This window comes from Canis lupus, chromosome 1 (genome assembly GCF_003254725.2).
Source record: "Canis lupus dingo isolate Sandy chromosome 1, ASM325472v2, whole genome shotgun sequence".
Classification (NCBI taxonomy): Eukaryota; Metazoa; Chordata; class Mammalia; order Carnivora; family Canidae; genus Canis; species Canis lupus.
Window position 1 is genome coordinate 26,482,040 of NC_064243.1, and position 12,509 is coordinate 26,494,548.

At 36.4% G+C, this 12,509-nt stretch overlaps 1 protein-coding gene across 9 annotated transcripts in view; it reads left to right on the forward strand.

The window, feature by feature from the left end:
* The window catches only part of EYA4 (EYA transcriptional coactivator and phosphatase 4), a 306,395-nt gene that overhangs the window by 265,699 nt on the left and 28,187 nt on the right, over positions 1 to 12,509 (forward strand). For all 9 annotated transcript variants that reach the window (XM_035707881.2, XM_035707879.2, XM_025422307.3 and 6 more), the window contains 2 exons: positions 3,010 to 3,146; positions 4,609 to 4,692. In XM_035707881.2, coding sequence (XP_035563774.1) covers positions 3,010 to 3,146; positions 4,609 to 4,692 — 221 coding nt within the window. The remainder of the gene's footprint in view (positions 1 to 3,009; positions 3,147 to 4,608; positions 4,693 to 12,509) is intronic.

Sequence of the window (12,509 nt, forward strand, 5' to 3'; positions counted from 1 at the left end):
CTAATGTCCATTAGACATGTACAAGAATGTTTATAGCAGATTTATTTGTTGTAACTGCCTAAAACTAAAAATAACCTAATATTCACTCACAAAATGGATAAAGTATAGTAAACATATATAATGAAGTTCTATCCCATGAAGGAAAAAGCAAACAACTGCTCCAGGTTACAAAATGGAAGAATCTCACAGCCATAATGAGTAGTGAATAGAGCCAAACACATATTTCAATACACTTTAAGAAAGAAGGCAGTGCATGACACATACTAAGGAAAAATATGGAGCTACTCTTCATAGTTTTCTTAAAAGGATATGCCTCTATGCTCATCAAAACACTTCTGTCCGTATTTTGTCCAAATTCTTAAAACCCTTTTAAGAGGCTTCTGTAACTTGGCAAGAATCAGTGATATCAAATCCTACTTTTATTGAAACCCGGACACTTCCTATGTCTAGCCTTTTCCTTTCTTCTTCCTTCTGCTCTTTAGCAGCTGGCTCTCCAGTTCATTTAATAGCTGAATTGTTCCTGCCAAACTCCTTCTTTATAGATCCAGTCAACAATCAGCCACCCATAACTGATCACAACGGCTTTGGAATTTTGCAAGTTTTTGACCTTTCAGCTCTTGCATTTTTGCAAGAACAAAGCTGCCTCATGATAGTTAACAGCTGAAAATTGATCTGTCATGAGTAGAAAGACAGGTTTTTGTGGGAAGTCATCCAAAATATTTTATAAGCTTACTTAATAAATGGGGCTTAATTTGAATCAGCATTTTATCAGAACAAGAACATTTGACTTGCAGGGCATAGTAACCTTATGAAAATTCTGCTTAAAAAAATAACTAAAAATAGAAAAATTTTTATGTGATTTTTTTTAAGTTGGCATGTGTTTAAATACCTAAAGCCTCATTTAATGCCTGTGCAAATAAGCTGAAAGACAGTTTACTCCAAGATAGGGTGATTGATATTCAGCTGAAACCTCTAGAACATTTTTATTACAGTCTACTCTCACATAGTCGGTAGCAGAAATCTATGATAGGGACTATGCTAACAATGTTTTCAAATAATATTTGAAGCACAAACATGTGGGTTTTTTGTTTTTGTTTTTGTTTTTTGCTGTCCTGACATGCCTAATGTTTCCCAAAGAAGATGTTATAATCATTAGAAATAATTACAGGTCAACTTTGTAAAAATGACTATTTATTTAGGACCTCTCAGAAGAAATACGACCTAGATGCTGTCCAGCTTATTCAGATTTGTTAATTTAGATTAATAACTGCTTGGCTGTCCTCATAATAATTTTCTATAATTGTGTGATAAAGCATAATAGTTATAACTTCTTTATATTTAAAAATTGTATAATTTAAATGTAATGTAGTTTGACATCAGACTCGCCTAGAAATGTTTCTGAATATTATTTAAATTAAATTAAACATACATCATTTTACCTCAGTAATTCAGAAAGCAGCTGCTATTACCCATACAGATTCAGAGAACTTGAGTGAAATGCTTCAGGTCCTACAGTAAGTCTGACTCTTATTACTTGTGAGGTTTTACAGCATCTCACTGTGGCTTCGGTTTATTTTAACCTGCTCCCACAGATTTGCCACTGCTCAGTACTTCTTCCTAATAAAATGTTCCATCACCAGCTTTAACACGTGAGACTTTCAGGTACCTATGGGCCATGCAGAAGTCAGTTAGATACAAAATCTGAAACTTCTGTAAGATGTGGCCTCGTTATAGGTATGGACTTATGTATGGGTCATCTCAGAGAAGGTGATTAACCAATGAGAGGGATAGATCACCCAGACGGTGTGGAATAAGTACAGTGACCAAAGGCTGGAACTCTTAAATACCAGCATACAAAGAATGGGAAAAGGAAAATACGTGTCTCCTAGACAGAAAAGGACTGGTAGGAGAGTTTCTAGAGCTAGAAGACCACAAGGTATCAGCTGCCAAGTAATGGCTCTGAGGAGGTGGTGTTTAAGAGGATGAAACATGGTACGGGCATCTAGGAAGATAAGGTCTGTGTCTGTCTATTACATCAGGGACTCTGAGTAAGAATGGTATTATTAGAGTTGGTGAACTGATTATGACAAGTCAGATGTCAGGAAGTAGAGACAGATGTGCTGTCCATTGCTGCAACCGTTGTCCACAAGTGGCTATCGAGCACTTGTAGTATAGCCAGTACAGTTGGAAGTCTGCTGTAAGTGTGAAATGCATAGGAGTTCAAAGACTTAGAATGAAAAAGCGATTATGTAAAACATGTCATTAACAATTTTTTGTTAGTTACATGCTGAAATGATAACTCTATGGTTATATTGGCTCAATACATATGCATAAAATTAAATTCTACATGTTTCTTTATATTTTTTACTGTGGTTTCTAGAAATTTTTAAATTATATATGTGGTTTTATTTGTGGCTCACTTTATATTTCTTTTGGACAGCACTGTTATATACTATTCTTCAAAGAGTATCACTTAAAAAAGGGAAGATAGCAAGCAAATACCTTCTAGGTGGAAATGCAAGGTTAAGGGAAGGACTTTTAAGCTAGTCTGTAGCCCACAGAAAAGCAAGAAGTTGGAAGAAAGTTAAGAGGGTTCAACTAATGGAGCATGATTCCCTAAGTGGGTGAGGTTGGGAGTCTGCTTTGCAGGTGGAGAGATGGGATTGATCCAGAAGATATCTCCTCTTTTGAGCTCTGACATAAGGAGATGCGAACAGATCTCAATTTGGACAAATATGTAGGTGGAGGTAGAGACAGGAAAGGTGAAGACATAATGAGTATAAAACACATTCAGATTTAATAGATTACACAGACTGAAACTATGAGGAATTGTGTGACCTGCAAAATTTTTTATTGAATTAGGTTTTTGTGTATTTGGGTTGATAAATCTTTTTTTGTCATGAGAAACTTTCTATTATATATAATGATTTGTTAAGATAATTCATAACAAAGACTCACACTGATAAAAAAATGAAGTGCTATTCTTGATACATATCATGTTATTTCTAGGAGAGTTTGATACTGTGCAGAGCCCTTCCACACCTATCAAAGATCTTGATGAAAGAACATGCAGGAGTTCTGGGTCAAAATCCCGAGGAAGAGGCCGAAAAAATAATCCCTCCCCGCCTCCTGACAGTGACCTGGAGGTATGCTAACTTACCCTTAAAGAGTGAAATATGTTGTCCTATTTTATTGAATGATATATTCTATACCTCACAGTGCCATAAGGTTTCAACCTTAAAAAAACAAGAAGGATATATCATGAAATGAGTGGATCTTATCATGTAGACATTTCACAGCTCCAAAATTTGATATTTCATCCATTGTAATGGCAAAATTAAAAACTAACAACTTAAAAATGATGCTACTTTACAAATCTTAGGCCTAGATAATTGCATCTTTTGATCCTAATTGGCACAACTTAAAATATAAAAAATAAAGCCATTGTTTGTGGGATAATTTTCTGAGAGACACTCTATTTGGTAGTATTAAGGTAATGAAAGATGTTTATATAGGTCAATAAAATTTGGGGGGTCAATAAAATTTAAAAAGGTAAAGTTAATCTGTATGGAAAGGAAAAGTTGTTTTCTGAAAAGTAGGAAGAATTCCAATCTTTTGATACAGGTTAACATTTTTATATCTGTAAAATTTTCCACTCATCCTATTTTCTGGTTGAGAGCTCTTTTGAGATAAATCAGTGCTAAGCAGGTTGATTTTTTATTATAAAATATCAGGAGAAACTATTCTTAACCATACTGTGTTACTTTTTACACAGCTGCATCCTTTAATTAAGAAAAATACCCAAATTTCCATATCTGGTAAAGTCAAATAATAATCATCGTGCCTCTTCATAAAAGATCACTTCTTTTACCTGAAGGACAGTAGCACATTCCAGTGCGTCTAGGAACCAAGCAGATGATATAAATGAGTGAATGGTGCTAGGGAGCCAACAGAATGTGGGGAGCAGGGAGCATTGGCCCAGTCGAAGGAGGCACACCCATCACTGCCATGTGGAATGTCAGTCAGCATTGCTTATATCTTCCAGTTTCCCTGGTGTGGTCAGAGAACCCTGACGTTTTTGTGAAATCTCCTAAAATCATGAAATGTTGATCAGTAATTTGAAATCTTTCTAAATACTGTGCCAACTAAACAGCCCTCATTTCATAGCTTAATCTAACCCAAATTTCTGTTTAGGGATCACTCACTGATTTTTTAAAAATATTTTTAAAAATTTAATCCTTTGCACAAATTGCAGAATCTCATAAATCCATAAGGCAATATTTTAAAATAGCATTTCAAGTACACTTATGTCCTAAGTTCAAATGTGTCTTTTTGGGTATTAACTGCAAGTAAATATTTAGATGAATCCATTCAAATGAGGACATCTGATCTTTAAGCTTTTTATGACTTTTTAAAATCACTTCTCCCCCTCTGATTTTATCACAGTAACATCTGGCAAACTTGGAAAAAAATTAATGGAGTAGTGTAATTTTTTATAAAATGGTATTGAGATAATATCCAACTGCAAAATCAGATGTTTTCAACCTGTAAAGAGATTTCTGTTTTCTTGGAACCTGATAATTCTTTGATACTTGTTTTTTTCTTCAGCGTGTATTTGTCTGGGACTTGGATGAAACCATCATTGTTTTTCACTCATTGCTCACAGGGTCTTATGCCCAGAAATATGGCAAGGTAAGAAATCAAGAAATTTTACCCGAAGACACTTTCTTGGAATTTTATTATGTTCAAGAATCCAGATCAGGGTCATGATCTTAAGGTCCTGAGACTGAGTCCAGTGTCAGGCTCCATGCTCAGTGGGGAATCTGCTTCAGATTTTCTCTCCCTCTGCCCCTTCTCACACTCATGTTCTCTCTCTCTCTCTCTCTCTCTCTCTCTCTCTCTCAAATAAATAAATAAATAAATATTTTTTAAAAATCCAGAGCAATTTAGATACATTAAAGTGTTTTTATTGCAGGCTGTCAAATCTGCTCTTAATTAATTTCCAGTAGCTCATTGTTCTTTAGTGAGAACTGGCAAAATTTATGAAAGTAATGCGAAATTGGATTTTTTTTCTCTTCTTTCATAATGCCTTTGAATTTTCTGCATCAAAAGCAAGCTTATTCCTCTGACCTAATTAGTTATAAAAATTATTGTGTAATTTAAAATGGACTTTCAACATTATAAAATCATCTATTATCCTCTAATAAGGAAACTTTAAGTTGTTTGAATTAATATATCACACCAAATGTTGCTATAGAATGCCAGTTGAAATAAGGAAGTAATCTTTTGTCTGAAAGTTCCTTTGGATTTATGAATAAAAACTTTTTTTTAAAGAATTTTGAATAGCATATAAAAAGCAACTGGAAATAACATCCCCTCACAAACACAAATTCAAAGACAGATGGTCTCATGACTCCTCTCCCTTTCTTCTTGCTATCCTTTTCAGAGTCAGCTAGCTTCTTAGGCCTGTATAGGTGTACGCTGTGTGAGTGCTAGTGTAAAGATAGGCAACTCCAGAATACTTGCAGGGAAATAGTAGTTTAAGCCATTACTGTTTGAGTCTTGTCACTACATAGGCTTCAAAATCTGACCAGAGTCAGCTCAGAACGTGTTGCCCTGCCTTCAGTTACCATACTCAAAGGTATAGCTAATGTTGGTGCTTTTACATATTACACTTATAGAAGTACCTTCCCTGTGTCTTTATACTATTACATCATTCATTAGGATCTCATGTGAGCCCAGCATGCAACTTTTAGCAATTTCATTAAGTTTTGTCTTTTAGTCCAATAAAGATGAATTGCACTCACGTATTTCCTACTTGAACTACTCCAGTGTTGCACTCTTGGTGAATCTGCGCCGTATTTGATTTTTGGTGTAAACAATACATGTCACTAAACAAATATGAAAGGTAACAGTTTTGCTTAATGGCCATTTAGAAAAAGGATTTTAGCCCCTTTTTTCACAAACATTGTCAATTAAAACAGTGGTTTCCAAAGCAGGATGTACAAATATGTGCCAGATATATATAAGAAGCTCCACCACAGAAATAAGGAAAAAAAATAATGTGTATATATACACACGCACACACATTTTTGTCTTTCAGTTTGTATTGTTGTATGTTTCCTAATGCACATACATTACAAATACAGGCCTATTCTTATAATTGAACAAATATGTATATAACATATAAATAAATTAACTTGTATAGCAATTTGGGGTGCACATTCAAAATTCTTTTTTTTAGGGCATATTCAAAATTCTACTACTGGTTGAGTATACAGTCTAAAAAGTTTCCAGATAATAATCTAAAGCATTTCTTCTAGAATAGTTTTGACTTATGAGGAGTACACAGTAAATCCTGCTGAACTGATTGCAATATTTTTATATGGCTAACTTTCATGTTACATTAGTGTTTAAAATTATCTAACTTGAACATATGAACTGAATCCAAATAAAGTCTCTTCAAAATAGTCACGATCAGAGGCTATATCTAAACATCCATCCATATTGCTTCCATTGTATCAGATCAGTGGTGAAACTCCCTTTTTGAAATTACCTTTAGATTTTTGGAGTATTTCCTCACTTAAATCTTCAACCTTTTGTGATTGTTAGAAATAGTAAGATCATTTGAACCCAAGGTGATAAATAAGGAGCATGGTCAAAATGTCATTTTATATTTATATATACATATATATGTATATTTATATATATGTATATATGTATTTTTTCTTTTTTGCCAAAAATACCATAAAGTTTCACCCATCCCAGAACTGAGCATGGACTTGCCTTTGAGATAAGAAAGGGTGCCAGTAAAGAGGTAGGGAGGGGTGATGGTGAACCATGAAAAAAAAGCCTGAATAACAAGCTGTCTTTCTTGAGTGACTCAAACTGGTTCCAAGAGCAATTTTAATAGCAGAATTTTTATGCTTCCCTCAGCAATGGTGCATCATTGAAGTAAACCTGTCACTTCCCCAGACAGCTACCTGGACGTGCAGCATTCATCTCACCTACAATTTCCATTATTTTAAAGCACTGTCAGAAACCTTTGTTGGAATTCAAAGGAGGCATTTTCAATACCTACAGTATTAGAGCTTATCAAAAGAGTGGGGCAAAGTGAAGTGAAAGAGGGGAACTAATGTTATTATTGCCCAGAGTATGCCAGGCATTAGGCGTTGCAGCAGTTGTAAGAGACAGGTTTTTCTCCCCATCTCTTAATGAAGAAAAATACTCAGGGAATAAAATATGTACAGATTCATACAGCTTGTCAGTGGCAAGAGGAGTCGTGGGGCCCTGGACCATTTGACCCCAAAGCCCATCTCTTTTCTGCTACAGCACATCACACCACACAGCATAGACAGTCAATTTGCCACGAACACATTATGTGACATATCCTAAGAAGAGTAAGGACAGTTAGTGACGTACTGTGTAGCCAGTTAGGGGAGTTCACCTTAAGTTGAAATAATTCAAATTGTCTTCTCTCAGGTAATTGGGATACTTTTCCATCGAGAGGTAAAACTTAAGAAATGTTTACTAAAATGTATTGTGGTAGAAAGATATTAATGCCTTCTGGCAGTATGGCATGGGGAAAGAATCAGGGACACTACTGAAAGCTTGGGGAAGATAAACTTGCATCTATAGAACACCTACTATGTGGTAGATGGAATGTGTTCGGCATTATACCCGCAGTAGGGATGATGATTAAGACAAGAAACTTTGAGTTACATAACCTTGCTTTGGAAAACCCAGGGCTGATGCTTGCAGCTCTCTGACCTCAGGCAAAGTACTTAACCCCTCAGCTTCAATTTCTGTAAAATGGGAATAGTACTACCTATAGTGAATAAGAACTAAAGACATAACATGTTTAAAGGGCTTAGCAGAACAGTTGGCATGAATTAACATTCAAAAAACCTGTTATTGGTCACTTTGACACATGTTCTCCCATGTAATTCGCTTAGTTACTCTGCTGTACTTCTCGTGATCCAAGTTTGATGGATTCAGAAACCCAGGATTATGAGGGGCTAAGAAACGTGACCAGGGTCACAAAATGCTAAATGCTCCTACATTTGGTCAATCTCATAACAAGTCCTTATAATTTATATGGGTTCTAACAGGAAGGGAACCTGTTGTAATTCACCATGTTGAATAATGTTTTACTCAGGGCAATTTAAAGAAATTAAAGTAAAAATTTGTTTAGGCTCTATTTAATCAAAATGAAAACACCCTTCTTGAAGTCCATGGAAGATAACTTAGATGACCTTATTTATTGAATAATTATTTAAATTTTTCTTTTTTTCTTTTTGTTTTTTATTTACAGTTTTCTAAAAGTCACTTGATCGTTGACATTTTTCTTAATGTCCAAAAGGAAGTTGGTATTGTCTTTTCGCCAGTAAGACATTAGTAACTTGACATATTGGGAAATAGCTAAATAAGGGATGTTGTGTCAGGCCCATCTTTTGAAGCTGGTGACCACACGCAGCTCAGAGGTCATTCAGAGGGGACTGAGAGGACATTGGGCAGCTGAGAGGGCATTGGGCATTGACCACTTAACCACAAACCACAAGTAAAAATGGTGAAACTAGAGTCTGTAGACAGACTGTATTCATCTAGCAAATATTTGCTTAACATAAGACAGACCTGCTTCCTGCTCTAATGCTTACAAACAAACAAACAAATCAATGCTGATAGCCATAACCCCTGTGAAGACAATGAAATTGCATCATGTAGAGTGTGACTGGCGTCTGACCATGGAGGTAACATTGATCCTGACACCTGAGCCAAAAAAAGGAGCTAGCCATGCAGATGTGGGATGAAGGGGAGCGTGTGGATGAGTGTTCCAGGCCGAGAGTACGGGAGGGCCCTGGAATAGGAACAGTCTTCCAGTGTACCAGGAATATAAAGAAGTAGTATGGCTGGGAGGTTGTAAACAAAGGAAGGAAGAACTCAGAGTAAGAACAGAGTGGTGAGCAGGGGTTTATTCTAGGTGCAGTGTGTTTAAGGATTTTTGGCCAAGTAGGGACATGATGGTTTATGATTGGCTGCTCTGCAGTAAGTAAGAAGTGGTACGGGTTTAGGCTGGAGCAGTGTTTCTCGAACTTCCATGTGAGTCACCATAACCCACAAGACTTGTTAAACACAGATGGCTGTGTCCCACCCCCAAGAGTTTCAGATTCTGTAGGTCTGGGTGGGGGCTGAGATTTTGCATTTGGAATAAACCTCCAAGAGAGCTGATGAACCATGCTTTAAGAACCACTCAGATAGAATATTTCCCCAACTTTTTTTCTTGAAAAAGTGAGGCTTAGGACATGTTAATTGATAGTCTTTATGGAAAGGCCCATGACCAAAAAGATGTAGGGAATACTTGGATTTTATGGCATTCAGTGCACATTATGATGGTAGAGGTCTTGAGATGTTTTACAGTTGAGAATCCTTTGTAACTGTGTTTAATTCCTCAGTTCACTAGTGTCTTCAGTAATGACCTTGAGGACTGACTGAAATGAGGTCATTCTAGTGACTGGTTGATAATTCAGAAGGATTTTGCTTTGCTAATAACAAAAGGGACCAGGGCCATTATGACTGGAGAGGAAAGAAAGACACCCTTATGCTACTTAAACGTTGTGTCACCTTGAAATTTTTTTTTAAGATTTATTTATTTATTCATGAGAGACACAGAGACAGAGAGAGAGAGGTGAAGACACAGGCAGAGGGAGAAGCAGGCTCCATGCAGGGAACCTGATGTGGGACTCGATCCCGGGTCTCCAGGCTCATGCCCTGGGCAGGAGGCAGCGCTAAACTGCTGAGCCACCCGGGCTGCCCTTGAAATTGTTAATGTCTTCAGTCCTTTCCATTTGTTAAGTGAATCTTGTTTTCACAATGTGCATTTTTAGAGCGTAACCTTTTTTTTTTATATATATAAAGTGGTTTTGCAGTTCTAGCGGGAGAATCCTTTGGGCACATTTATTACATCACACCAAGTGTCTTTATATAAAACATATGAGGGCAGACCTGCTCTAGGTGAAATAGAGATGTTTAGGGACTAGAGACTTCCTTCACATAGCCAATCCCTTCCCATTTGTTGTCAGTCAACCCAGAAGGGTTTCCTGAGTCCAGGACACTGCTTAGAACAGTCTTTTAGGCAGTTATCCAGGTGAAGGAGCACCAAGCTAGAAGTTAGAAAAGAAGTCCTGTGCCTGGATGTGCCTCAAGCAAGTCATTTAACCCTTGAGCCGTTTTCATCTGAAAATGGTTATAATCTGTTTCCTTCCTGGGATTACTGGATGGATTAAATGAGGTAATGTAAATGCATAAAAGTAGCACTCAGCTCTGAAAATTGTCATCCACCTCCCAAGCCAGAGAAATTTATAAAAATACACATTATTTCTCCCAAATGACAAATGACTAATGGTAGTTATTTCTGGACACACAGAAGGTCAGTGTTTGTATGAAGTGGTATCATAGTGGCCTGATATATAGTGAGCTGGGAGCTAGAAATGTAAGTGCCAGAGATGTAAAATCAGTGTCCTGACATAACCACGTCTACTTACCTATTTATCTTTCTTTTACCAAGAAAAAATAAGTACCATTTTGAATTCTTGCTATGTACCTGACATTTTACTCAGTGTCCTGTTAGATGCATTATCTCCATAACTTTTATCCCCACCTTGTTTGGTTGGTGCTGTGTCACAGCTCATAAGTGGTATGGCCAGTCAGAACCCACATCTCTTTGACAAGTTCTTAATCTCTACATTCTTTTGGTTTTGTGTTTTTTCCCCACCACCTATAAAAATAAAATGCATGGAACATAACAATTCAGGAATGCCATTTCACTCATAAATAGCCCTATGTAACTAACTTTTGCATTTTAATTTAAAAAAGAAACTTCTGGAAAATCTTAGTTCCAGTTATAAATAAATAATATTGTGAGTTTCCCAAGGATCTTTCTAAAAACTGATCAATCTTTGTTCTGTTGTCAACACATGCTCTTTTCCCGAGAAGAACAGTTCCTGGATATTTACTATAATGGCAAGCGAGCTATGTGGGTGTTTGAGCCCCGCTGCTTATGAAACTAATGATGGGCTTTATAGCAGAGCACTTGTGGACACATAGCATTTTCAGCCTTGTAAACCTCCAGAACAGCAGTTTATAAATTTGGCAGGACATAGATGAGGAGCCATCTCATCCACTATCTGTTAGAATTTGTGAATATTATTCCTATTCCCTGATTATTTGTAGATATTATTTTACTTGATATGTTGTACTAATTCCTCTTCTTTGAAAGAGAAATAAAAGGAGCTAAATAAATTGTGTTCAAGGATTTGACTCATTTTGGAGCACTAACATGTCATTTACTGTGAAGCCATGATTCTCTAATGTTATTCCATAGTATGGACTATGGAAATAGACCAAGTCGAGAGAAAGACTGAAGGAAAAGTGAACAGTTGGTTAGTTGCTTGTATTGTGAAATTGAAATTCAAACTCTTCCAACTATTTGCTCACTGTAGACAACATTTTATATAAGAGCAGCACTAGAGAAATAATATATCTACCAGGTAAAACCAATTGGTTGTTTTTATATTAAAAGTTACATAGAAAGATTTCTGAAATGACACCACTTATATTTTAAATTATGGGATAGTTATACAGATAAGTACTGACTTGTGTGCATGCCAACTAAAGAAGAGCAACATGATTTAAAAGGAAGTAATTCAAATTAATTAGGTGTTGGCATCATGGATTGGAGGCCACCCTAATGGCAACATTAATACTAGTGCAGGTTATCTCCCCTCTGGGCATAATGGCTAGAGCATTCTAGCTTTGAAGGGCTAATGGACCATTTGCTTCAAGGTGGATGGAACTGGAGGGTATCACACTGAGTGAAGTTAAGTCGATCGGAGAAGGACAATCATCATATAGTTTCACTCATATGGGGAATATAAGAAATAATGAAAGGGATTGTAGGGAAAGGAGGGGAACTGAGTGGGAAAAATTAGAGAGGGTGACAAACCATGAGAGACTTCTAACTCTGGGAAATGAACAAGGGGTAGTGGAAGAGGAGGTGGGTGGGAGGACGGGTGACTGGGTGACAGGCACTGAGGAAGGCACTTGACAGGATGAGCATTGGATATTATACTATATGTTGGCAAATAGAACTCCAATAAAAAAATATATATGTATGAAGGGAGAATGGACCTGAGTTCAAATTCTAGCTGTATCTTATACTGTATATATGACCTTGGTAGTTTATTTAAACTTTGTGAGCTTCAGTTGCCTTCTATATAAAAAAAGGAAGAATAAATTAATAATATGATTAGAAGGCTTAACTGAGTTAGTGCATTAAAATTCAGCACAATGCCTACCACAGAATAAACATTCAGTAAGTGTAGCCTACTTTATCTGGTTTCAGGGAAATCCCAATCTTGGGAAACTGAATTTGGGGAAAACTGGATGTTTCCTAAAGAAATTTACATATGTTTATATCTGTTGTTTTATCTCATAGTTTGAGATACTCAGCT